We start from the raw sequence: 24727 nt of genomic DNA on the forward strand, positions 1-24727 counted from the left end.
CCTCCTCCTTCTCCTCCAGTTCTTTCTGTTCCTCTGTTTCGGTCTTCCTCTGCTAATAAATTATGTATGCTATCTCCAACTCACGGAGTGCTGCACTGCTGCACTATCTGCTCTAAATTGCTGCTTGCTCTCTCTCTCTCTCTTTTCCCTATTTCACACCCCCTCTCTTTCTCACTCTTAATCTGTCTCTCTCACGCTCTCACTTGCTCTGTCACAAACTCAACTCAACCCCCTTTCTATACAACCATACGCCACCTCTGTCTCAATTGGTAGGACCGGCTCTTCTTTCCCAGAGTTCCTTGCAGCTCAACTCCACCCCGGAGGCTTCGCTCCAGTACTCTGCCAGCTACCATAGCAACCAGACCCTCGCCCTAAGCGACAGCATCTCTGCAGCAACTCCTCAGCGCAGCGGGCAAGTTGGAGGAGCTGTGCACAGCTACAACCAGGTGGGAAATACTTCCGAACAAAGAGAATATTGAGCATGCAAGTGTTGATGAGAACAAAACCAAGAGCAATTCTGTCACTGGCTATCTGTGCAAACCACAGTGTGTGTCGTGAGAAACTTTCCATTTGTCTAGGAGGCTGGCGTTCACAAAATTTTAGTAAGGATTTTGGCTTTGATGGTGGCTAATTTGAAGTGCATTTTCCTCAGTTTATAAGTAAAGCTGCATTAAAACCATTTTCTTATGCAAACTTATAAGTACTTCTAGTGTTGAGAGATGCTGGTCTTCGGATTTCTTATCGCTCCGATTTTTTCTTTCAGAGACTCTGCGAACATTGCCCTTCATTTTCCTCTACTGGCTTTTTTTAGGCACTGTGTTGCATAGCGCTTATCCAGCTACATGTAACTCTGGCTCTCAGTGCTCTTAGCAAATGTGAATTTGTTTGACACCATAACTGAGTCTATTTGATCAGGGTAGAAGTGCATATTTGTACAGAATCCTATTTCATTAGCCCTGCTGAAGTGCTTTAGTCCAGTCCTGCCTTTTCAAGCTGCCCATTGCATTTTGTCTCTAGTGTGAAGGTGATGATAGACATAGGCAAGTTGTTTAGAAGAAAACAAGTTATGAAATGCTCACAGACCCAAATTAGGGTACAATTAAATACACACAGAGAAATCTCTGCAAGTGTCTTGTTTATAAAGACTTAAAATAAAGCTACATGGATACAAAGACATTAACCACAGCAGTGTGCTGATAGAGAGAAAATCTATCAAATTACTTTCTAGCCTGCAGCTGCCAATTATTTTGAATTTCCATATTCTTAACATATCAGTATTAAGTATTACTGCAAACACACACACACACACATGTTGTATGAAACAGAAACCCACTGATCTGGTTAATCAGTGAAGCAGCCAGCGTCTGGTATAAATCTTCCATTTATGATAGATAATTATGAATACAAAATGAGATCAAATAGTTTAAATGAATCATTTTAAACTAGATAATTATTTGACAATAGTCGTGAATGGCTTTTGGTATGTTTCTGAGTCTTTGCGCAGAATTTTGTACTAAATGTAAACTGGTATTTGCTTTCTGCTCTGTCAGTTTTCACATGCATTTCTGTGGTTTGTTATTTTATGTTCATGTGTCTTTTGAAAGAAAATGATGTAGGAAGTGTTATCGTTTTTTGTAAATATATTTATTCACATCCCCTGCAGTCACACCAAAGCTAGTTTCAGATAAAGCTTAGATGCCTTGCCTTAATAAATAAGAAACAGGAGGAAAAGACAGAGAGAAACACTGATAGGCTGGGATGTAGATGGATGGACAGATTAGGAAAAAGGAATGTTTACTCTTTCTACAGTGTTCCCTGTCCTCTTTTCCCCTCCTCTCATCTTCCTTCCCTGTCCTCTCTGCTCACCATCTCTGTCCATGTGAGCGAGTGTGTATCTCTCTGTGTGTGTATCCTCCCCTCTGATGTTTTTGGCTTGTCAGTGTAATGGGGCTAGTGCTGTCAACAGAGCTTGCTGCTCATGAATAGCTTTATGCATGCCAGTGCTGCTAGATAGGCAGGTGCAGCTTGCATGCATGGGTAGTACATGTATGTTTTTGTTGATCTTTTTCCATTCGTGTGCACTTGGGTATGTGTGTGTGCACGCAGGGGTTGCATTCCTTTACATGGATGCATGGTGACTATCTGAAGGAGGGAGAGAAAGTAAAAGGTCTAGCATGTTGCTGCTCTTTTTGTAGGATATTTATAACCCTGAGAGGCCAGGTTTTAATAATTCATGGATACATGGCACCTCAAACATCCCAATGTTTTACTGGAGGAGAAAAAGAGCAGCACTGCAAGATGACACAGAGTGAGATCGAGAAAGTGCTCTCCCTCGTAGTGTGTGTCAGGCTTTCTATCTGTTTGTTACCTCAGCCAGCAATTCATCTTTTACTCATTATTTATTCACCCATTGATTTATTTACTCATTCCCACACTCTTTAGGCCTCACTTTCCATCTTGTTCATTGTAGCACATCTGTAATGTTGAACACAGTCTATTAGCCACCATTAACAGGAGCTCTTCCCTTCGTCTCATAAGCTTTAAGTCATTCACTTGGTTTCATAATCTACTAAACTAACACAAAGGACCTCTACAGTACTTTTAGTAATTTATCCCTGGAAAGCTGTAGAGGTACAAAATATTTAGGGATGGTACATCAAATACAGTGGTAGAATTCAATATTCTTTAATATTTACAAATAAACACAACATTATATTTATATATTTATTTAAACCACCAAATCTTCAATTTTAGAGACATTTGTTATTTGGATTGAGAATTCACAATACCAGTTTTTTTCTATGATGAATGACAAATATTGTGTGTTTTAGAAGGAGTTAATAAATATTAGGTGGGGGGGGGGCCCATTTTTTGAGTGCTGTAGGTTGACTCCCTGTGAAGTGCTGTGAGCTTGACAGAGATCCAGTGCTCCAACACTCTACATTTGAAATACTGGAAGACCCATTTTGAGCAGTTGTACAACTGTGGACAACTCATCTACTAAGTTTAAATAGTAAACCTGCAACTCGAGATGGAGGTTTTTTTCCCCCCAAAAAATTATGGCATTCCACATTTATCCAGTAATATGTAGAAAGACACATGTTGATACAAACTACTGCAGAGTGCAATCCTCATTTTACCAATTATACGTTCTTTCACTCTGTGTGTGTCACCTGCTTGCTTTCCTGCCTGTTTTCTTCCATAAACTGTACATCAGGTATTTTTTTTTCTAAGATCCCTCCAGCAAATTATACTGTAAATTTCACAACCTCTTTTCAAACCTAGCATTCTGGAACCAGTGCCGTTGTCCTCAATAGATACACGCCCTTATCACAAAGCAGAAAAATAACCAGAGACCCAGACAGCCACTGGAAACAAAAGGGAGATTGTATGCTGGTGCATGCTGCTACATTTATTTGTGGTAGATATGCTGAGAAAGCAAGTGGGCTTTTTTGTTTGTTTTGTTTTGTTTCTCTGCACAATTTTGCAGCTGCAAATACAAACAGCACAACTCAATACAAACACAGCTCCCGAGTGTGTTCAGCTATTGTGAGCTACTGGTTATCAAATGATCAGATCATGTGTTAACTGCATGCAATTTAGTGTCTTTTTGCTCTTCAGTAAAATATAACAGACATTAAATATTCTAAGGACTAGCAGAATACATTAATGCCAATTAATGCATTTTCATTTAAATGTAAATATATATTTATATACATTTTGTATCAGGTATGCATCTATATATTACTCAGTTACTCAGATTGTCTGAGCCAAACTACTGTATAGACAGTACTGACAATCCTCCAAGGTGACTCAGTAACTGCATGATTGCATAATATGGCTTTCTACATCTGAAGCTGTGTCAGTCTAGTAATAATGGATCTGAATCACCTTTACAGCTCAAACTTACACACAAGGCTATATAAGGCTCAGCAGGGTCTGACATATGCTCCCTTTACTGTCTCTGGAGAATAAGGGGAATATATATGGATAGGCCAGCCTATGTTGTGGAGTAAAAAGGCTTTTCATATTCTGTCTTTGACTCACATACCTTTCTTATCTGTTGGGAATTCACTGCATATTGCCATCCAAGCTGTAGGTTTGCCTTGTAAATAGATGTTAAACATTAACCAGTTTATAATATTAGATTTAGTTTTGTTAATTTTTTGTGAAAATTGGGATTTTAATATAACGGATCATAGATAATAAAATATGACTATACAGTTGACTACATAACTTTTTCTACCTTTAATAGATGGTGCGACAAGGCTTTACAAGAAAGGATTTCAGTCAGCTGAGCTCAGAGGACTTCGTTGTCGGCTTCTGTGCGTCTTTTTTGTCGTCCCTCTGTGTTCTGTGGGGATTTCATTACTAGCGCTCCCTAGGTTCATTCAAGAACCCTCAAAGGCTCGACTGAACTCATTGTGCATAAAAGTTTTTTTCATGAACACTACTCTTTATTCCGTTTCATCCCATTTATTTTCTTAACTCCGTCTCTCCCTTCAACTCTTCTCAAGTTTATCCTCCCAAACTAATCACCTCCCTGTCATGCTAATCTTCAGTTGCTCTGCCTCCCCTTACAACCCACCAGGTGACATCAAGCCGTGCAGCCCAGCAGCAACAATCACAAACTGGGCCGGGGTCAGGTAAGCCTGATCACATCTCCAATTTCTTTGCATGTAATAATATGACAAGGCCTGGCATACAGTTGATATGCACAAATGGCATATGGAGACACTGACCAACAACCAAAAAACCAAAAATATGATACTAACAGAATATTTTTAGAACGTGCAGTATGAATAGCTTTATCATATTATTAGTGTATCCTTGATCTGTGGTCAGAGTTATGGGTTATTTATTTGCAATCCTCACTTAGTCTTGTTTTTTTATTGTTAAAATTGATCACTCACTGATAATGATACCCAGTGTGCTCATATCCAGGCAAATGTCTGTGTATGTTGCAAATCTAAAATTCTAAGCATTATACAGTATATATGCAAACAGCTTTTTTAAGTAAAGTGTCACTGATGCACTTAAAGTAATATCTAAATTTTGACCTTTGAGCCAGTGTTTTGCTATTATAATTTTTTTTTTTGGCATATTACCAAGTTATCAGCCACAATCTCCTGCTTTTTAAGACCTACTTTAAGTCTATTTCACATCATTATTATAAGACTGATCACATTTCTCTGTCATTCTGTAACATTTACATGTTCAATAAAGTGTTTTCCCTCCACTCTTTTTTCAAGGTATCTACTACTCCAGTGCCACCTTACCTGCCCAGGGTTCCCCTCTGTCAGCAGGGGGAGGCTCAGGGTCCGGTTCCCCCAGTAAACTTCAACGTCTGGGATCAGCCTCTGATGCACAAGGATACGCTACCACTCAGCGGCTGCCTTCCTCTTCTTCCTCCTCTCCCAAACAGTCTCCTGCTAATCGATTGGCCAAATCATACAGGTAGAGAACATGTACTCCTGCTAATGCTGACATACAGTCCGTATTAGAATAATGAAAAGGCTTGAAAAATAGCTTGAGAATAAGGTAAACACATGATGATGTTTTGCATTAGAATAAAAAAACAGAAAAGAATATAAAAGTTAAACTTAAGTCTTGCAAGTTGATTGTCAGCTTCTTTATGCCAGCATATAAAAACATATCCTGTACATGACACATGACAAATGATTGTTCTTAAACATGAAGAGCAATCAGTCGTTTAATTTTTTTTTTTACACACACACATATATATATATATGTATATATATATATACATATGTATAAACTATATATATGTATAAACAAATGCTGCTACTTTGCCCATTGGTCTTTCAGCACCACAGTTGCTGTGACAACAGCAGGAGGGGGCGGTTCCCCCCTGAGGGTGGCATCTCCACCTAATTCCACAGCAGGAGGGGGAGGGGCCAGCTCCACATCTTCCCCTCTTCACCAGGTAGATCATTCAACAGTTATACAATGTGGACACACGCAGAAAGGAAATGTATTTTGTGATAATAGACTATAAAATGAGAAGATTTTTATGTGAAGCATACATTTAAAGTCCATTAAAATTACCACTGGTTATACAATATTATAATGAATGCTAATGCAACTGCGCTTAGTGGAATATAAATTCACTTCTGCAAAGTGAAAGGACTTTAGACAAGTGCTATATAACTGAATGGTGTCTCACACTAATGCATAGAAATACTTATTATTTGAATGTGGGAATGTGTAATATTCAGATTGTATGTACATAAGGTTAAAGCTGGGTTAGCTTTCTCCTCACCTCTTTCACAGTGACTGTAATCACAGATTGCTTGGAGGAATTTAGTTATTGTATCCATTTTGTACATATTATATTATTGTTATACATTTACATTACAGTTTAACTGATTCTACAGTGGTGATTATGTTTTTCTAAACGATTGAACAGATGTGTAATTGTTAGTTGTGTTATTTGTTGTAAGTGTAACTTTATGACATTCTGTAGTTATATAGTGCATTAAAACCATATGGCTGGTGTTACTATTATATTATTCACATTCTACCAGATGTTTGGTCACAAAAATAATAACACGGGGCAGCTGCAGGGCAATTATTTTTAGTTATATATTTAGATTTTTGTGTAAATTACATCCTTGACTCTAAAATGATTGGACATTTGCATTTATACACCCTTTTCCAAAGGTTTTGCATTCGAACAAAACTAATTTAGCAATGTAAACTTAAAAACATGTCAGTACAAAGACTTTTTATCCACACCAATCAAACTGAAACACGAGCCATGTCCGCTGTTACATATTTGGCTGCCACACGCAGTATTCTTAACTGTTCAATCCAGCAACTCTCATCTCTGCAGATGAGTTCAGGCATAGGGAGCTATGCAACTCTGTCTCCCAAACGACTGGCAGCTCATCACGCTTCTGACCAGTACAAGATCTCCCACGAACTCTACGCTACTGCTACTCTGCAGAGACCTGGAAGTCTGGCAGGTGGGGGTTGACACATTCATGCATTGTCGTGTATAGTTTCATGTGCTTGCACAAAACATAAACCCTCCAAAATATGTAATCCGTATTAAACTAAGTGTACTATGGATATAAGTAAATCTCTCGCAGTGTATCTTCGATTGTCTGTTTGTGCTGCTGATGTAGTATCTCGTATCAGTGGAGCATTTGTAGTCTAATTGTTACATTTCATTGCATCAGACTGCTGTTCTTAGAAATGTCAATTGCTATGTTTAAATCTATTGAATTAGCCGGTCTATGAAAAAGCACATCACTGTGCTGTGGTTGATATCTCAGGCTATACTTCAAAGGAGGCATCAGTGTCTCTGAGGCTGCCCGTTAGAAAGTTTAAACTTTAAAATGAATATACTAAGCTATCAGCAGTTATATTTGAGAGTTATGAGCTATTTCACTCCCAGCTGTGTACCTGCTTTAAGAATGACTTAAAATTCCTAATTATGTCTTCCAATACACATGTGCTGGGTGTAGGGAAGGACACTGATCTTAGTGCAGCCAGTTCTTAAAAGTACCAAATGGATTTAGATTAAGATACAATCTGTTTGGCGTTTCCCAGGGTTACATGTACTAAGACCAGTGTCCAAATATCTATAGATCCAACTGTAGGTCTATAAATATTGACATTGCTTTCAGTACACTAGGAAATGGTTTATCTTCTTCTTGATCTGCTGTGTTTCTTTCTTCTTACTGACTTCAGAAAGGACATTTTGTAATCTAATTGTAACTGTGAGTGAAGTAAGGAAAAGGTGACTTGGTGACTCTGCTAGAGCATCCTTTGCCATGGACATTTTTTCCTGTGTGTATTTTGATTTTTTTCATCAAAGAAATGAAACATAAAATATAAAATAGATGAATATTGATTGAACCATGCTACATGGAGTAAGTTTAATTTATCAGTTCTTTAAACTTAGAGCTACAGTGATAGGAACATGACCTTCATGGTTTACCCTGAGGGTGCATCTGTGATCTTGATGCATTGCCTCAGGTTTCATGTCTCCTGAAGCCTTTAAATGGAGTAGAAAAGAAAGATGTGAACAGGAATGGACTGGGGAAATAAAATTAACACAATTTGCTATCATGCGCATAGACTACCAGATTGTCGTTGATTGCATGAGGACAATTTAATGGCAATTCATGCTGGCAATGCACCATGTTTTATTTCACCTGTAAGGTCTGATAGCTACCACATTTTCAAAATTCTACCAAGCATGAATTGTGTGTAGATAGTGTTACTCAGAAAATGGCTTATCACAGTGGATGATGTGCTCCTAGGAAAAGCACAGTAGAGTTCATCTGAGTAGCATGTTTGGAGAGGTACTTAGCAGCTTCACAGCTCCTACTCTATGCCAGAGTTAAGCTGCGTACAACAGAAATTGCCTAAAAAAGACGTTTACTGTCTGTGCTTTTTGTATGTAGGGCTGGTGTGATATAGTTCACTGGGTCTAAATATTGCCATGGTAGCAATGCAGGATAATATATGCAGCATACAATATATAATGTGTGGTTTAGATGCAGAGCTTTATTGGCACTGAAAATAGTTGCTGGTTAACATTAGAAACTCAGATGCAAAGCTGTGGAAATTCAATATAGAGTCTTGTTCTATTTTTTTAATTTATACTTCTCAGAAAAATCGTTGTAACAGTCGTCTTTAATATTAAATCTGCCGTTGAGAACTATACTACCATTCTTGGTGGAATTACAATATACACATGAATGAGCAGCTCCTTGCTATATTGTTGTAGGTAAAATGTAGTTTGCTCTATTTTTTACTAAACAGGCAGGACTGTAATTCATCAAGGAATCAGAGTTGGGTTTGGCATGTTGTTATTCATTTTAAATATTTTACTGAATAAAACATCATGTGAGGGGATCTCTCTCTCTCTCACTCTCTACATCAGCCTGTCATTTTTGTCTTAAAGTTCCTCTTCCTCTTTAAAGAAAGAGGTCAGTACTTCCATGAGTGGGCCCCTGTGAGCCAAAGAGTAAATGTATAATGAAATAAAACCAACTCACCAAGACTTCGAAGATGAAAGGCACTAGAGGAAGCGAAAGAGCTCGGATGACTCATGCTGTTAATGGGTGTGTCCATGACTCTAATTAGTACTCTTTCATGCATATTCTCATATTGTCTTTCAGTCCTCCCCCGTAAAATTCACTGTATTTTACCTGGGGTCCACGGCAGTTCTAATGTCCGTTCTTCCAGTGTCTATTATTCTTTTTTCTTCCCTTATGCTGACACCCTTGTCCTCTTGCTGTTTGAGTTCACCAGCTGGCCAGTAGACTATGAAGGGATGCAGCCAACCTTTGATAGGCTCAGGAGGTTAACAGGCCAGTCAGTTAACCACACAGCTGAAAGGGCAGAGTTGAGGTGCAACAGCGGTTTATCATCTGCCATAATAGTAAAGAAATAGGATAATAGGTTATTGTTCATTCTTCGGTGTGCTGCATATATTTAATCCTACTTAGATGGCAAAGTCTATTAATATGCATTGATTTCTGATATAACCTGACAGATTGAGGTATTTGACTGTGTTAACTTGATGATGGATTCACAGGGAGGTTTGAATCTTCATGCGCTGGCCCGTCATCCCGTGTAACTTTCTTGGCACGCGACTTCCAGTGCACTGAAAACTATTGTAATATGATATGACATTAGCTCCACTGGACCATCTCAGTCACTCATAGCTTTCTAACTCAGTGTATGTATGACTATTTATGTCTTTCCATTTCTATCTCGCGCCATGTCACCTAAATCCTCCTGACTTGTCTTCATATTCCCCCAATTTGCTACTTTTCTACCCTTGCCTAATTTTAATTTTGGGTCTCCTTGTCTTCACTGGGAGGCCCCTTGCCTTACATTTGTTCTGCTGTGTAATGAACAAATGCCTGCTGTCAATGTCTCCTTGCCATGTTTTTTCTGTGGGACTCCTGCCAAACACAGAGCAAAGGAGAGAGGGGGGGGGGGTTGCATCTCATTATTTTATAGCTGACGAACAGCAATGTGTTCCATGGAGATTAAAAAAAATTAAATGCAGAGGCATCACTCCCTGTTTTCTGTCTCTCTCAATCTGTATATTTCTTCTTATCTCATTTGTTGCTGCATATGTCTCTATTTTTTTTTCTCTGCTTTTGATTTGCTTGAACTATAACTCTCTCACTTCCTTACCAGTCGTACAAACACAGACAGACGAACACACACTACCAAACCCTTAGTTGCTCAGAACGACTTTGTGCACTGCGTCCTAATTATCCCACAACACTAGTCTACATCAGCGTAGGTGAAGAATGGCAATGGACAGTTCTAAAATTCAAATAGACTTGTTGCTGCATATGCTTCTTTATTTTCCTTTTGTTTAAATACCATATCCACATTTATGTCTTTATTTTACCGCTCTTTTCACATGTCAGATACTTCTTACTCAACCCTCTCCATCCTTTTTATTTCTAACCTGCTCCTCTTCTTTCCTCATTTTCTACCTTTCACTTTGTCATTCCTTTTTCACTGTGTTGTACTCACAGCTTTTTACTTCCTCTTTCTTCACTCTAGGTTCTCGTGGCTCCTACAGTAGTCAGCATAGTCAAGAGCCCCTTCGGCCTCTGGGGTCCCCAGAGCACCACATAGATCCGATCTATGAAGAACGTGTCTATCACAACAAGGGCCCCATGAGAAGCCTTAGCCAGAGCCAGTGCCCGGACTCAGGGCCCTACCGCAACAACACAGGTAAGGCAGGCATCGCATCAAATTGTATCATCAATGCAGTTTCATGTTTTGTTTTGTTTCTACTTTGTGTGGCTTAGACATTTTAGAGTTTAAGCCCTGAACTCTGAAACTGTGCTTAAGGTAAATGAACTCAGGTGGCAAAAAAGTCATCTCTGACAAGTGACTAAGAGTATGTTATGGAAAACAAGGGCAACCACTTTCTCTATAAAGTGTATGATACAACAGTAATACACAAATTAGACTTACAGAGGCAAAAAACATTTAGTGAAGGAGTAAAGGTAGGTAAAAAAAATCCAAGTTTTGACCTTGATGGTGACTGTAACCAGCTGGTAAGAGGTGTAATTTAAAACTGTTTTAGATTTAGATTTTCTAATATTCACCTGTTCAGCAGAAAGGAAGTGTGCTATAGTCACATAGCCTTGGAAAAGCTGCTGAGTAGGAGAAAGAGAAAAAGTTACAGCCACACATAGGTCTAGTGTTAAAGATCAACTGGTTAAGGGTAAATCAAGATGCTGGCTTTTGGAAAAGCACAACATTGCATTTCAGTGGCAAGCTTTTTATCTGAAATGTTTTGGAGGGAGATTCAGAAAAGCAGCTGGCCAATCCACAGAGGGTCTCGTTCTTATTGGTTAGGTACTGGGCTTGTTTGTGTGGCTCTCTGGCCTTAATTTTGTCTTCAGTAGGTAAAAAACAGGCTGAAGTTGACGTGAGTTGAATTACTGATTCAACTTCTGTGAGATATACCTATAGTACAAAAGCAAAGAAATAGTTCCTTATAGGTTAAACCTGATGTCATATTATAATTATAACTTGTGCCTGACCGAGAGTGGGCATTTCCACCTTCTCTCAAACTTGGAGATGCTACTTGTCAATTCCGCTGTTTAACACTAAACTAACCTGGAAGCCACCACCTGATAATGTGAACAGAATTATATCATCCACTAAAAGCAGAGGCAAGATCCTTAGACTACCAAAGTGTAGTCAAATAGTCAGATACCTCAATCTGAGTTATCCGTCTCGTTCCCAGACTCAGACTGTGTCAGTGGGATTGACAAGATCCTCTAAGTATTCCATCCACCACCTGATTATATACTCACTTGAATTCAGCAGCACCCCACTCCCACTGTACCTAATGCGAGCAGACCACTGCTTCCTCCTCTTGAGGCATCTGACGGTTTGCGAGAACTGTTTTGAGGCAGACCAAAAGTCTTGTTACATGGCCTCACCAAACTCCTCCCACACCTGAATTTTTGCTGGAGTCAGAGCCACGCCGCGCTCGTTACCTGCCTCCAGAGTCCCACAGGCTAACCAAGCTCAATAGGACCCAGTCTTCAGCTTGACTGCTCTCTTCGCCACCATCCACCATCTGGTTCAGACATTAAAACCATGAAACAGATCAACTACCCTGTGGCCACAGGTCACCTCAGCAATAAAGGTGCAGAACATGATCCACGTGGTAGACTCAGTCTCCCGAGTCTCCCTCGGAATGCTGTCAAACTTCTGCCGGAGGTAGGAATTTAAGATCTGTTAGATGCTCCCACCACACCATCATAATACATTTGGCTGTGCCAGGCCTGCCCACTAACTTCCCCTTCCACCTGATCCAACTCAGCCAGTTGGTGATCAGTTTAGAGCTCAGCTTCTGCTGATATTCTCTGAGCTGTTAGAAATGTTGCATTTAAAATTACCTTCCATGCTATTTCCATCATGATCACTCTCACTCTTCTCATGCTTTAGTAATGTAACCAAAACTTGTGGAAATCTGCACTAAAAGCACTTTTCTGATAGTTCTGACCTACTTAAACCCTTGAGTGTACGACTATAAATTATACATAAATTATGGCTTTTCCCTCTTTCATTGTTTTTAACTAGCATTAGGCTCCGGTGATGGATAAGCCAATATGATTGTCTTTTATGTGTTATTGTTCCAATTGATTTAGGTTCAAATCAATTTAATGTATTAAGGCCCTTTCACAAAGAGAGTTACATTCACTGCTCTGCCTGCTGGGCTAAGTGAAGGTCCCAAATATGTGTTGTGCAATCTGTGTATGTCTTTTTTCTTTCCGCACCCACTGATGTGTATGTGTATAATATGTACCCACTCCATGTCATTCCTCATTTCTATTGGTCATGCAAAGACTGCACTCCAGCATTGCACTGTGCTTTGCTTGACGCCATGGTAAATTGTTCACGGATGGCACTCTTTCTTGTATGAAAGAGTCATTTAATGTGAGGTAACTGGCCTAATTTGAAAATCTAAGGACTTGAAAGTAGAAATATATATTGTAGAGATAACTTTAGCTACAGTAAAAGTAAAAAGCTCTCAGAAAAATACATACTACACGTATAGATACCTAAAAATTCTCCTTAAATACTAGTGTGTCTCAGAATGCATGTCCGTATTTGAGCAAGGCCGAGATGGTTCCACAACAAAGAACAGTCCTTGAGTTTGCATTTTTAAGCCTGTTGGTGTGTTTCTGCTCAGGAATATGAACCCATATATGTCTTAAATATAAAGTGGAACTTCAACAGCTTTTCCATAGTTTAAAATATAAGAATTTGTCCTGGAATAGTTTATGATATCCATTATTTTTCCACCAGACACTAGGCAAATAATGCGTCATGTCTAACATAAACATGCAAAAATGTGCTGCAAGTAACTTTTGTAAGGAGACAAAATGTGTGTTCTTTAGTATCTAAAGGGAAATCTGTCCATGCCAGTTTTTTTAATCAGTCACCAAGCAAAAATAATACTTGTTAACCAATGTCAGGAACAACTGAGATACCTATGCACTGAATATATAAACACTTATCAGTGCCAATTTTCTTTTCTACAAAGTGAATGGTATGTTGTCTAGATGAACAGTGAATTTCTATCAACTCTAGAGCCAAATGAAGATAATGCTTCATGAAAAATAAAGAGTAAGTGGCATAGAAAAAGGCATTGCCAAGCCTTTTGTGTTTTAGAAGCACAATAGGCTGTGTGGATGTTTTTTTCCCTTTTTTTTATTCGCAATGAACTGCAGTTGGATACATTTACTATCGAACTCACACAGTCACATTCTCTTTCACTCTCCATTGTTGCCAGCAGTGTATTTTTAATAGGACCTCATTGAGCTTATCTCATTGTGGGTTTAGGTATACCATGTTAATCCCATTACAGTATCATATCCACACAAAAACACCCAAGTCTCTCAAACCGCATTCACAGCTCCATCGATGTCTTTAACGAGTCGATCCTTAATAGCTATCATTAGCATTCAGGTCAGAATTATGACAGTAAATATGCCACCCTAGACCAGAGTTTGAGTTCATCAGTTTCACTCACTTAAAAGGAATGAACATCTTCCATAAGCACCAAGCATAGCTTTTGAAGCACATTTCAGAGTTGGGTCATTGGGTTTGCTCATATTCTTGTGGGATATTGCTTTGATTACAATCAGTGAAATTCAGAACGCTTCATACAGTGATATCATTGTCTTTGCAAGCAGAAATCATTTAAACAAGTGTGCTTCAGAAGTGTACAGAGAGAATCCAGTGTTATCTATAATTTACTGCGCCTTGTATTTGTAGTTTCAATAGATGGGTATGAGAAAACTCACAAAGGAAATTTGCACTGCAGCTACGAAAATCAATAGACTGTGGATTAGACCGTGTGCATTTAATTGTAACACTGGAGGTTTACAATGCACTTCTCCAATGATACAGTGTTTTAATAGATTGTCTGATATTGTTGGAGCTAAATCCTTCATCAGAGCATATATTTTATCTCATGCACAAATATTTCCCTGCTGCGCTTGGCCCTTGTACCTACACTGCAAGAACAACACACCGAAGATTAACAGCACCTTGAAGTCTCAGGGCTATTGAATTAAAGCTTGGCCTTTACACAGCGTATTTTGAAATTTGTGTGAATAGCATGTGCAGTGAAAAGGAGGTTGTCTAATAAGGATTCATAATGCATAGAGTGATGGCACATAATGAACTGATAAGGGCTGTGCTGACATAGTGAGCGGTAAGTCATTAATTATGTCATAGTGCCTTTTCTTGGCAATGGCAAGCTCACATTATTGGTTCATTAAGCTGGCATGGATCAATGTAATTAATGCTATAAGTCATCCCTTTGCTGAAAAGAAAAGAGAGACAGTTTTGTGTGGGTATTTGACTTCAAAAATTCCAAAGTTGTAGTCAGAGGTCTACAGTGTGTGGTGCACAGTGTCAGTCTAATTTAGGGCCAATTTAAACAAGGCAGTCAAATGAAGCCCACAATATTCGCTGAGAGCAGGGGGCATAGCATTATTTAACTGGGCACTTAACTATGAAGAGGAGCGACGTGGTACAACAAAAGCCATCTAAGTGACTCTAATTTTGCGTGCGCTGTTTTCATAGCTACTGTTTTCTGGGCCGGTTTTATCTCAAAGAGACACATGAAAGGAAATACGAATTAGGAACAAACAGGACATGAAGAAGAAGCGAGTAAAATGGACATATGGTGGGCTCAGATCTATAGTTCAAATGATTTTAGAAGGTAAAATGTTAGTTATGGCTAAGTTAGTTACATTGTGGCAAACTTTTGCCAGAATGATGTCGATTTTCAAAATACTGTGCTAGCCTGATGGCTTATTTTATGTCCAACGCCGCAGTAAACCAACAGACCTGTAGTCTCAGGAAGCCATTGTCTCCCAGCACAGCGGACAGCTATTTGACAGCACACTTTGACAGTTCACTCAGGTTGAGTTTAAAATGTTGGTAATTGGTAAACCTGTCTGCTTGGCTTCCACAGCTCTCAAGTCTTCTAGCTCAGTTCATTTCAGCACTACATTAATTGTTGCTGTGAGTGTTGCATTAACAGCACTGTCACTGTGGCTAATATAACTGAAGGAAAAATAAAAAAGCTTTTACTAAACCTCCACTGCATGTGTCACCCCCTCATCAAACATCTCTCACATCTACACACTCTTCTTCAGTGATTTGCTACTGTCTCAGCCTCTTCATTATTTTTACATCTACACAGCACAACGCTATGTATAGCAAGTATGAGTGTGTATTTGCGTGTTTTTGCATGCATGTGTGCAGGCAGTGATGTGTAGTGTTTCATTCTTGGATTAAACCAGGCCAGTGCCCCAGAGGGCTGCAGGTTAATGCGGCCTATTTTAAACGATTATTCCTGCATGGCCACATCTTCTCCAGCGCGCACATGGATACACCTACATGCTGGTATATTTTCCCACAAGAGATTGTGTTTCTAAAATCAGCCTACGCTTCACTTGTCACTATGCTTTCCTGTCTTAATTTACAATCGCTTCCTTTTTCTGTAACATCAGTCTCATTTTCTCCATTATCTTAATGATGTTGTGATCTCTCCTACTGCTTGCAGTGATTTCCTTTCTCTTTACAAATATGTTTACCATTCTGACTTTTTTTTGGTTCCTCTGTCTCATCTATCATTTCTACTAATTAAGAGGAGAATGTAAATCTTTACCTCATGTTGTTTTATGCCCGTATTGTCTGTTTTTTCTTTCCTTTTTTCTGACCTCTCCTTGTTTTCTACCATTTCGTCCTTTCCTTCTGCATTTGGGCTTACTTTTTTGTCTTTGTACTTCCCCTCTTTATCTCATAAAAGCAATCTTGACTTGTATTAATGACTCTGACCATTGGGAATAACAGTGTCTCTGAATGACTGTGGCTCTTTTTCTCTTTAATAGCTTAACATTAGGCCTCCATGTAGCTCAGGTGGTGACTGGCTGGATTCAGTGTAGCTGTTATTTCTCAAGGTTGATCTATTGCAGTTGATAAGGGATGGTTTATATTTTAACATCTATCCCTAACATATCTTTATAAGACAGATATATAAATTCAGACAATCAGTAATCACTAAGCCACAGTAAAAACAAAGTTATATTTTCTGAACAGCTTGCGGATCCAGACAACCAAATGCTGCCAGGCTGTATGAATACCAGTGAATATACTTTTTTTGGACTTTAAATACATTTTACAGAAAATTTCAGTCAGTGTAAAAATTGTAATCTCACATTCCCAATTTCTTACGTGTATATAATAAAAGTTTGTCTTGTGTTAACCAGATAGTGTGGATAGTGCACTGCATTTGGCAAATAATTCTTCTTGATATTCTACACTATATTTTGCTGTGGTGTTATTCACATAAACATTATGCATTTTAAATATCCCCAAAACACTTTATATCTATGTCCATTTTATGTCATGTATTTTCAATTCTTGGCATAATTTTAGTCTAATGGACTGTAGTGCCTTTCAGCTTAGCTCCTCTTTTTAAGGATGACAGACACTAATTTCGTGTCGTTGTTGTAGTCTTATCTGGAAATACTGCAGTGTTCAAAACTTTTTTTCCTCATTAGGTTTCAGAACTGAAATGTATTCAGTTCCTGGGACAAGGGATCAACTCTGGTCTGTTACATAAGCGCAAGTGTGTGTGTTTGTTTGTTATGAAGTTTTTCACAAAGCATGATTATTTTTGCTTGAATATGCAGCACCGTGGCACTGGTTCCTTTCTCCAGTGTGAATTTGCACGCATACACATGCTCAGTAAAAGGAAAGGAAAAAATACGAGAAGGGATTTGCATCAAACCATTAAACCAATCTGCTTTCTCCTTTAAATCGGCTGTTTTTCTTCTGTAATGAGATCTGACATCCTAATGAGGGGGATAGAAGCAAGAGAGTGATGGAGAGGCGAGATGAGGGAGAGAAAGAAACCCAAGAGAGGAGGGGGGATACAAAGAAGTGAAGAGAGAGTACTGTTACTGAGTATATCTCGACCTGAGCACAAGGCAAGGGAACTTTAGGGCTTCTCTTTAACAGAGAAACTGACAGATCCCTGAAAAGAAAGAAGAGAAAGGAAAGCTCAGTTTCATCTGGCATATATTCTTTAGTTCCCCAGTGTGGCTTGTTATAGTAGTCACTTGAATTGTGTGTTTATGTGTGTTTAATCAAACTTATTTAATGGATATTTAAGATTTAAAGATTTTTTGGCCTTTTAAAAAGACACCAAAAATTGGTATGATGGGTAACACTTAATATAATGTCCTCATAATAGATACTAGATATTTGTAAGTCCTTATATGATGACTATTTACATGCAGTAATACAGGTAGGACTGTTGGTGTAAAAAACATAAAGACACTTATCGAAAAACACCTGTTAACAGCTTATTAACTTTTTACCCCTCGGCTGTCAAAAGCTGATGGGGTCTTGTCGTCACTCCACCCAGCAGGCGGGTGGGCAGCGTAGACACCCAAGTTTGTGAATGTGATAACTCGAGAAGAATTTTTAAATCAATGCCACAGGTGCTTTTACAAAAATCTTGGGATCAGTTTGACCTCAAGGTCAGAGATCAGAGGTCAAGTTTTCTCAAAACCACCTAGAATTTTCACATTTATACCTTACGTGTATCTACTAGGTGGTTAACGGGAGGCACTGGGGGCTGCCTGTATTTTTAGGAATGTGAATAGGAGTGTACACTGTAGAATTACTTATAAGACCACACTCACAGTTATTAACCTTAACTAACTTGCCCACTATGTAGCTTTTTTAATTTAAGTTCACAAAGGTGGCTTCATTTCAACATGGCCTACTTATGCTAAATAGATACTCCATCCAAAGAAAGTTATGTTTCGATTTGTGTCTTGAAGTCTGCTATGATACGCCACATTATCACTGAATCTTTTAACAACACCATGCTGTAAAGTGCAACAGTCATTTGCTACTGGAGGAGGATGTTTCATACATTCTTCATTAGGCTATGGGACTGTATCAGATCTCAATGCACTGAATAGCCGGCAATGTTTAAGAGGATCAGGTTTAAAGTTTTATAACTCTAATGTGCAGCTGTCATATATGAAATAAATTGCCTTGCTGAGAGAGCACTGAGTGGTAAAATAAATATATATTAACCCATGAATTCACAGCACAGCTATTTTCTGCAGCATTGCCCTCTTGCCTTATTTGCAGCAACACTCTTTCCTTTTGCCATTTTATTTTTCATATTCTTTATTGAACTTCATTACCTGACAATCTAGATAATGTAATGAGGCAGGCAGAACACAGTTGGTTTATCAGATGTCCCTGTTTATGTAAGCGCACCCAGAAACGAATAACCACCTTAATGAAAACTGTTAGGTGTGATTGAGGTTTTAGGTTTTTGTCAATTCAGCTAACAGTGCTTTGTTGTATATCTTTCTTGAGTGAGGAAAAAAAGCTATAAAGTTACAACAGGGAGAATTATATGGGGTGTTTTGAGCTAAATTTTGAAATACACATTCTGGGAATGTGGAAGACTTACATTAATTTGTTAAGGAGGGCATAATATATTCCTTTTATGTTACATAGCCAGCCAGAGAGCCGGTTCTGACTGTCAAAGTGCTTTGCCTTCTTGGAGTCTTTGGATAGGAAGCGGCTGGAAGATACCTGGAAAATCTCCCAGACATGGGCCTCTGCCATGCAATCCCAACGCACTCGCAATATATTCTTGGTTATGCCAGGCTTGTCCTGCGTCGTCCCATGCCATGTGATCCAACTCACTGCCAGGTAGTGATCATTTGACAGCTCAGGTCCTCTTTTCACCTGAGTGTCCATGATGTACAGCCATAGATCTGATGATACAAGGACAAAGTAATTGATCAGCTTGCAAACTAAGCTGTCCGAAGTGCACTTATGAACATCCTTATACTCAAACATGATGGTCATTATTAATAAAATCTAATTAACAACAAAAAAACAAAAACCAAACAAACACTAAGAACTCTTTCGATTTAAAACAAGTCATCAGAGCTGATCAAAGCTTGTTACTAAACTCTTCCATATTCACCTTAGTCTGCTAGCATTGCAGCACTGCTGTTTTTAATGATAGCCAGGGTCCACCCTGGAAGCATGCATCTAAGAGTGAGAATCAAAGTGTCTGAACAAACTGTGCAGAACATCCAAGAGGCATGATCATCACTTTCACTTTTTTAAAATAACACATTTTGCTGGTGGAAGGTCAATATCAGCTGTCACTAATTAACAGTTTTTCCACAAGTAAGTTGATGACAGGATAAAATAAAACTTGCTTATGTTTGGCTTTGTGTGGTCCCTGCAGTCTGGACTCTCCCAAATGTTTTTTATGAGGCAAAAGAAGCACCACCTCTGTACAGCCTTAACTAGAATAAGTTTCTTTGTAGTTCCCGCAACTGTAACAGTGGATTGTTATCATTTACATCATCTGCTTAATGTTAGTGATCTAAATACTTCAACAGTATTTAGATCTCAAATAAGTATCAGAATAGATGCTGTATTGAAGATGCCCAGTCCCGGCTTGAATCAAAAGTCTGGTCACAACACCCCCTACTAATGTGTAGTACAATAGTTATTGCCTGATAAATCCTTGTAGCATAAAATTAAAGTGCTGCAGTATTGTTAAACTTTCTGGCTTCTCCCCAGTCACTTTATTGTGTTACTCCAGCAGGATTTCTCTGTCGCCAGGTTAGATTAGGTCTGTTTGGCCAAGATCAATTTCAGCTTGGCCCGTGATCCTGCTGGATTGTTAATGGACCTACTGCCTTTTCAACACCAGTAAAGAAAGATGTGTGAATTTGCACTTACTTATAATGTGATGTTTACTCCATTGCGAAAACATTTGTTCTGGTTAAATGCCCAGCCTGTCATACTGCAGCCAGCTCTCTTTTGAAAGACAATGTCTAATCTCAGTTTAATTAACCAAGGAAACAAAAACGGACTTAAAAAAGGAGGTGAGGAAGAAAGAAAAGTGAAAATGGATTTATTTTTTCAGGATTATCATATGAATATTATGTGCACGACCTGTCAGACTGATAAACTGAATTGTTACAGTACGTTTAACTATAAACGACAGCGCTGTTGAACATGCTGTTGATAAAAGCTCAGTCCATATGTGGAATCCAGGTGACTTTTATCATAGCTTTAACTTGTACAGTATTTACAGTGAGGTTTTGCTGAAGTCTCAGAAAGTTTTAATTACAAGCTCAGAGCATCTGATAACTCTCAAGATCAGCACAAAATGCTTTCCTTCGGGAAGACATATGGCATTTCCTAAATATAACTCAAAGTAGTTGCCCACTCACAAAACACTCTACACATGTGTTAAAAGTGCTCATTTTTAGGTATATACAAACACAAAAATGCCAGTCCTTGCAAACCCAATGCATGCACAGTAACACAAAGCTGCACACATGCTTCTGTGACATGCTTACTCAGTTTGCACTTACAGTAGCGATTAGCATATTCTCAGTTTTATCAGCAGTTATTCATAACTGTAAAAAAACATTTTTTTGTCATCAGCGATAACACAGCCCACACTACACTGATTGTCTTCATGAAATCACATGTGTTTGATGCTTTTTTATGTTTTATTGATCCATTGTTTATTGTTTTTAAGTGGTATGCATTGCACTTTGACGTATTTTCCCTACCATAACACGTTCTTGTTAAATATCCTCACAAAGGTATGATAATCATTGCAGTGTCTATGACAATGATCTAGTACGTCTTCTTTTAGCCGCCCCTCTTACCACCTTATTAATATTGGTCAAATTGAAATAAGTAAGTCATGATCAGTTAAACTGGAAGTCTAGCTATTTTGTAGTTAAATTTTAATACAAGTTTGCTCAGTCCATTTCTTTATGCATGAAGTCACAAACATTTATGTCACACCAACCCTCTCTCAACTCTCTGTCCTCCTTCACTTCCTCCATGGTCTTCCTCTTTTCCTCCTGCCTGGTAGTTCCACCTTTAACATCCTTTGTCAAAGGGTGGACTCATTTCTAATCCTGTCCCTCCTGGTCACTCCCAGTGAAAACCTTACCATCTTTAACTCTGTCACTTCCACTTAATCCTAGTACCCTAAAGTCAGATTTTTCTCATTATCAAAATAATCTGTAATCTTTAACGAACATGAGTGATGTTAGAATAGGCCTATAGGACAGGCTAAAAGCACAGCAGTTGCTGATGCCAAAGCATGAAGGAAAGGTGACTGAAAAATTGCTCACTTTCTAAATCAGCGGCTCATGTCTCAAAAGATTCAGGAAACAAGAACAGAACCAGCCTGTGGCCTTACGCTATTTTATCTTACAAACAATCACTGCGGGCAATGGATGGGAGTAGTTATTTGAACTGTTATCTGAAGCCTTTCAGCATCTAGAAAGCTTCAGTAATTTGGATGAACTGCCATTTTAAATACCCTAGACAGAGGTATCACTGTATATTTAATTTTAGTATAGCAGTCTTTCAGCTGCTACAACATGCTAACTGTTGTTTAAATGAAAAGTAGCTAGCTACTCGTTTATCATCAGAGCAAATTTGAGTTCTTATGGCAGTTACAATAAATTAGGAGCCCATCCTACAAACCTCTGCAACTATGATTATAAGAATGTCATGTATAGTGGTGTATATCACCTATAAATACAAACAAAATATTCACTTATTTTATCATTTTAACCTTTGTACATTCACAGCACGAACAATTAGCGGCATCCTGGAGTCCTGCTGTGTCCAGCCAGCATGATTCTTGAAAGACATGGCACCTTTAGTCATGGAAACAAGTATCCTACAGCTTCAACACTATAAAAAGCTGTATACTTGATACTGAAAGTGCAAGGGAGAGCACTTGTGAGTGTGTGTGTGTGTAGGGGTAGGGGTAGGGAGGTGTCGGTCTTCCAGTGTTTAGGAGCTCAGGAACATCAAGAGCTGTGTGTTGGCCAGGAGGCTCTCCTAGGGATAAACAGAGGGAGAAACTAATCCTTACTCTCCTTCACATCCAAGCAGGGTGTGTGTTTGTGTCCGTGTGAGTGTGTGTGTATTTATCTTTGGAAATGTGCTTCTTCCATGGCTGCTGAAGGCAAGGTTGCATGTGCATGTTGCTAAATGACCTTAAAGCATTAGAAAAAGATGCGTTACAGGCATGCGTGTTCAGTCTAAGTCAATCACTGGCACATTTAGTAATCCATGTGTGTGTGATGACGGCGATGTCTGTGTGAGCGTGTGTATGTGAGAGAGATAGAGACTGTACTGATGGGGCTTTGTGTAATCGTGCTGAGCAGTGAAGCGTGTCGAGAGAAAGGACATGTCCTCAGCTCTGATCACATAGTCTACTAGAACGACAGTGAAGGGAGGGAAGGAAAGAGAAAGACAGACGCTTGTTAGGGAAGAAGAGGAACACAAAACATCAAATGAAACGATGATGAGGAGACGACTGACGAAAATGGAATGAGAGAAGGAGTAAGCTATGGTAAAAGGGAGAGGTTAGTAAATCAAAAGGGAGGTTTCAGAAGAAATCCACGAGCTAAAAGAGGGATGGAGGTAAAGACGGGGAGTGATAGATCTGGAAAATTCGGAAAAAAGCGACGAAAGAGAAAAGGGCAAGGAATTGATGCAGGAAACACGATAGTGACCAGAGTACAGTTTAAAAGAAACTGAAGCAGAGATGAAAGAATAAGAAGTTTAGATGGATATGGAAAGCTTAAAGTGCTGGTTTTATCCCCTAGTTTTCCCCCTCTCTCCCTTCCCCTTTCCTCCATCTCTTGTGCATTCAGAAAGGTTTTCCTAGTTGTAGCAGCCCAAGAAAATAAAATCAAGCGAGGCGGCCCCTCAGCCGACTGGCTAATTGCAGAGGTATCACTGTGTCAAATGACTAATAGAGTTTCCCTTTCCGTCGCTAATCTGCCAGCAGGAGCACAGCCGCAATTTGTTTACTCTATGCCGATGCAAGGGAATACAAAGACACACCCGCCTTTTTATTTCCTCTCAAACACAATTTCACGCTGCCAGAGCGTTAGGTGTGAGACGTGTTAGTGGAAAGTGCATGTGTGTGTGTGTGTCTGGTACACACAACACCACATGTTTCGTGATTTGTTTAATATTTCATGAAACACCCCTGTAAGTTGCGTTCTGCTGGTCTTCAGCAAACTCATGATAGACACATCCTTTTACACTGTGTGTTTCTGCCATACCTCTAAACGTTAACGTTCAATTATATGCTTAAATCTAACCTCAGCAGATCTTATTCTTACATTCAGGTCCCGAATGACTTAATTTTTATGGTCAAAAATGCGATTACTTCGACAGTCTAAAGTCCCAATTTGTTCTCAAAAGGAAGGAATACGAGAAAAAACACAGGTGTACAAATACAAAGATACACACGCATAAATCGGGCACCCACATCCTGATTTGGCAGGCGGTATTGGCCCCAGAGGTCAATCCATCACTCAGACCACACCATTAACTGAGCAAATCATAAATTCAGTAGCATACCATTTACTTAGAGTAGTTTAAGAAGAGAGCGCAGAGTGTAGAGGGAAAGATTGTGTGAGTAGGAAAATGAATTGCATAAAGAGGCACGGGGAAGCAGAATACAAAGTACTGTAACAGAGTATGAAAACAAAAGGAGCGGCTAAAACAGTGATTTGGCAGGACATTTTGGGAGGATTCTTTCGGTTCTTTGTTCCCAACCATCTCCCTTTATCATTCTTCATTTTGTTCCTTTTTCCTTTACTTTTTTAGCTTATAACCAAGGACACTCCTTTTTAGTGGTCACAGCACAGCCTATAAAAATAATTTGACATGACATTTTTTCCTTCTTTTCACTGTTCTTCCACCCCCTCTTTTGCTCTGAGGTTTGTCCTGTCTGGTTGTCAAGTCTCTCGGTGAGTGCACACTGACACTGGTGGTGTTAGTCTAAAACCCGGACACTAATGAGACAGAAAGACAGACACACCGCAGACACAGTTTTAAGAGTACAGAAAAGTCTGGGATTTGCTTCTGATGGGAATAATGCTGCTTCATTACCCTTCTATACCCTCTGTTGTATGTGTTCCCTCCATTGCCTCGCATTTCTTTTCTTTTTCCTTTATTGACTGACTTTGTTCTCTAAAACGTAGCTTTCTCAACTGCTGCCTTTTCTTTCCCCTGGACTCGTCCACCGTTTTCCTGCCTAATTCTT

At 39.1% G+C, this 24727-nt stretch overlaps 1 protein-coding gene across 3 annotated transcripts in view; it reads left to right on the forward strand.

The window, feature by feature from the left end:
- ctnnd2a (catenin (cadherin-associated protein), delta 2a) overlaps positions 1-24727 on the forward strand; it is a 246588-nt gene that overhangs the window by 117964 nt on the left and 103897 nt on the right. For all 3 annotated transcript variants that reach the window (XM_039617817.1, XM_039617816.1, XM_039617818.1), the window contains 6 exons: positions 274-446; positions 4592-4646; positions 5253-5457; positions 5830-5947; positions 6857-6989; positions 10570-10743. In XM_039617817.1, coding sequence (XP_039473751.1) covers positions 274-446; positions 4592-4646; positions 5253-5457; positions 5830-5947; positions 6857-6989; positions 10570-10743 — 858 coding nt within the window. The remainder of the gene's footprint in view (positions 1-273; positions 447-4591; positions 4647-5252; positions 5458-5829; positions 5948-6856; positions 6990-10569; positions 10744-24727) is intronic.

The sequence above is a fragment of the Oreochromis aureus genome, linkage group 9, assembly GCF_013358895.1.
Source record: "Oreochromis aureus strain Israel breed Guangdong linkage group 9, ZZ_aureus, whole genome shotgun sequence".
In the NCBI taxonomy this organism is placed as follows: Eukaryota; Metazoa; Chordata; class Actinopteri; order Cichliformes; family Cichlidae; genus Oreochromis; species Oreochromis aureus.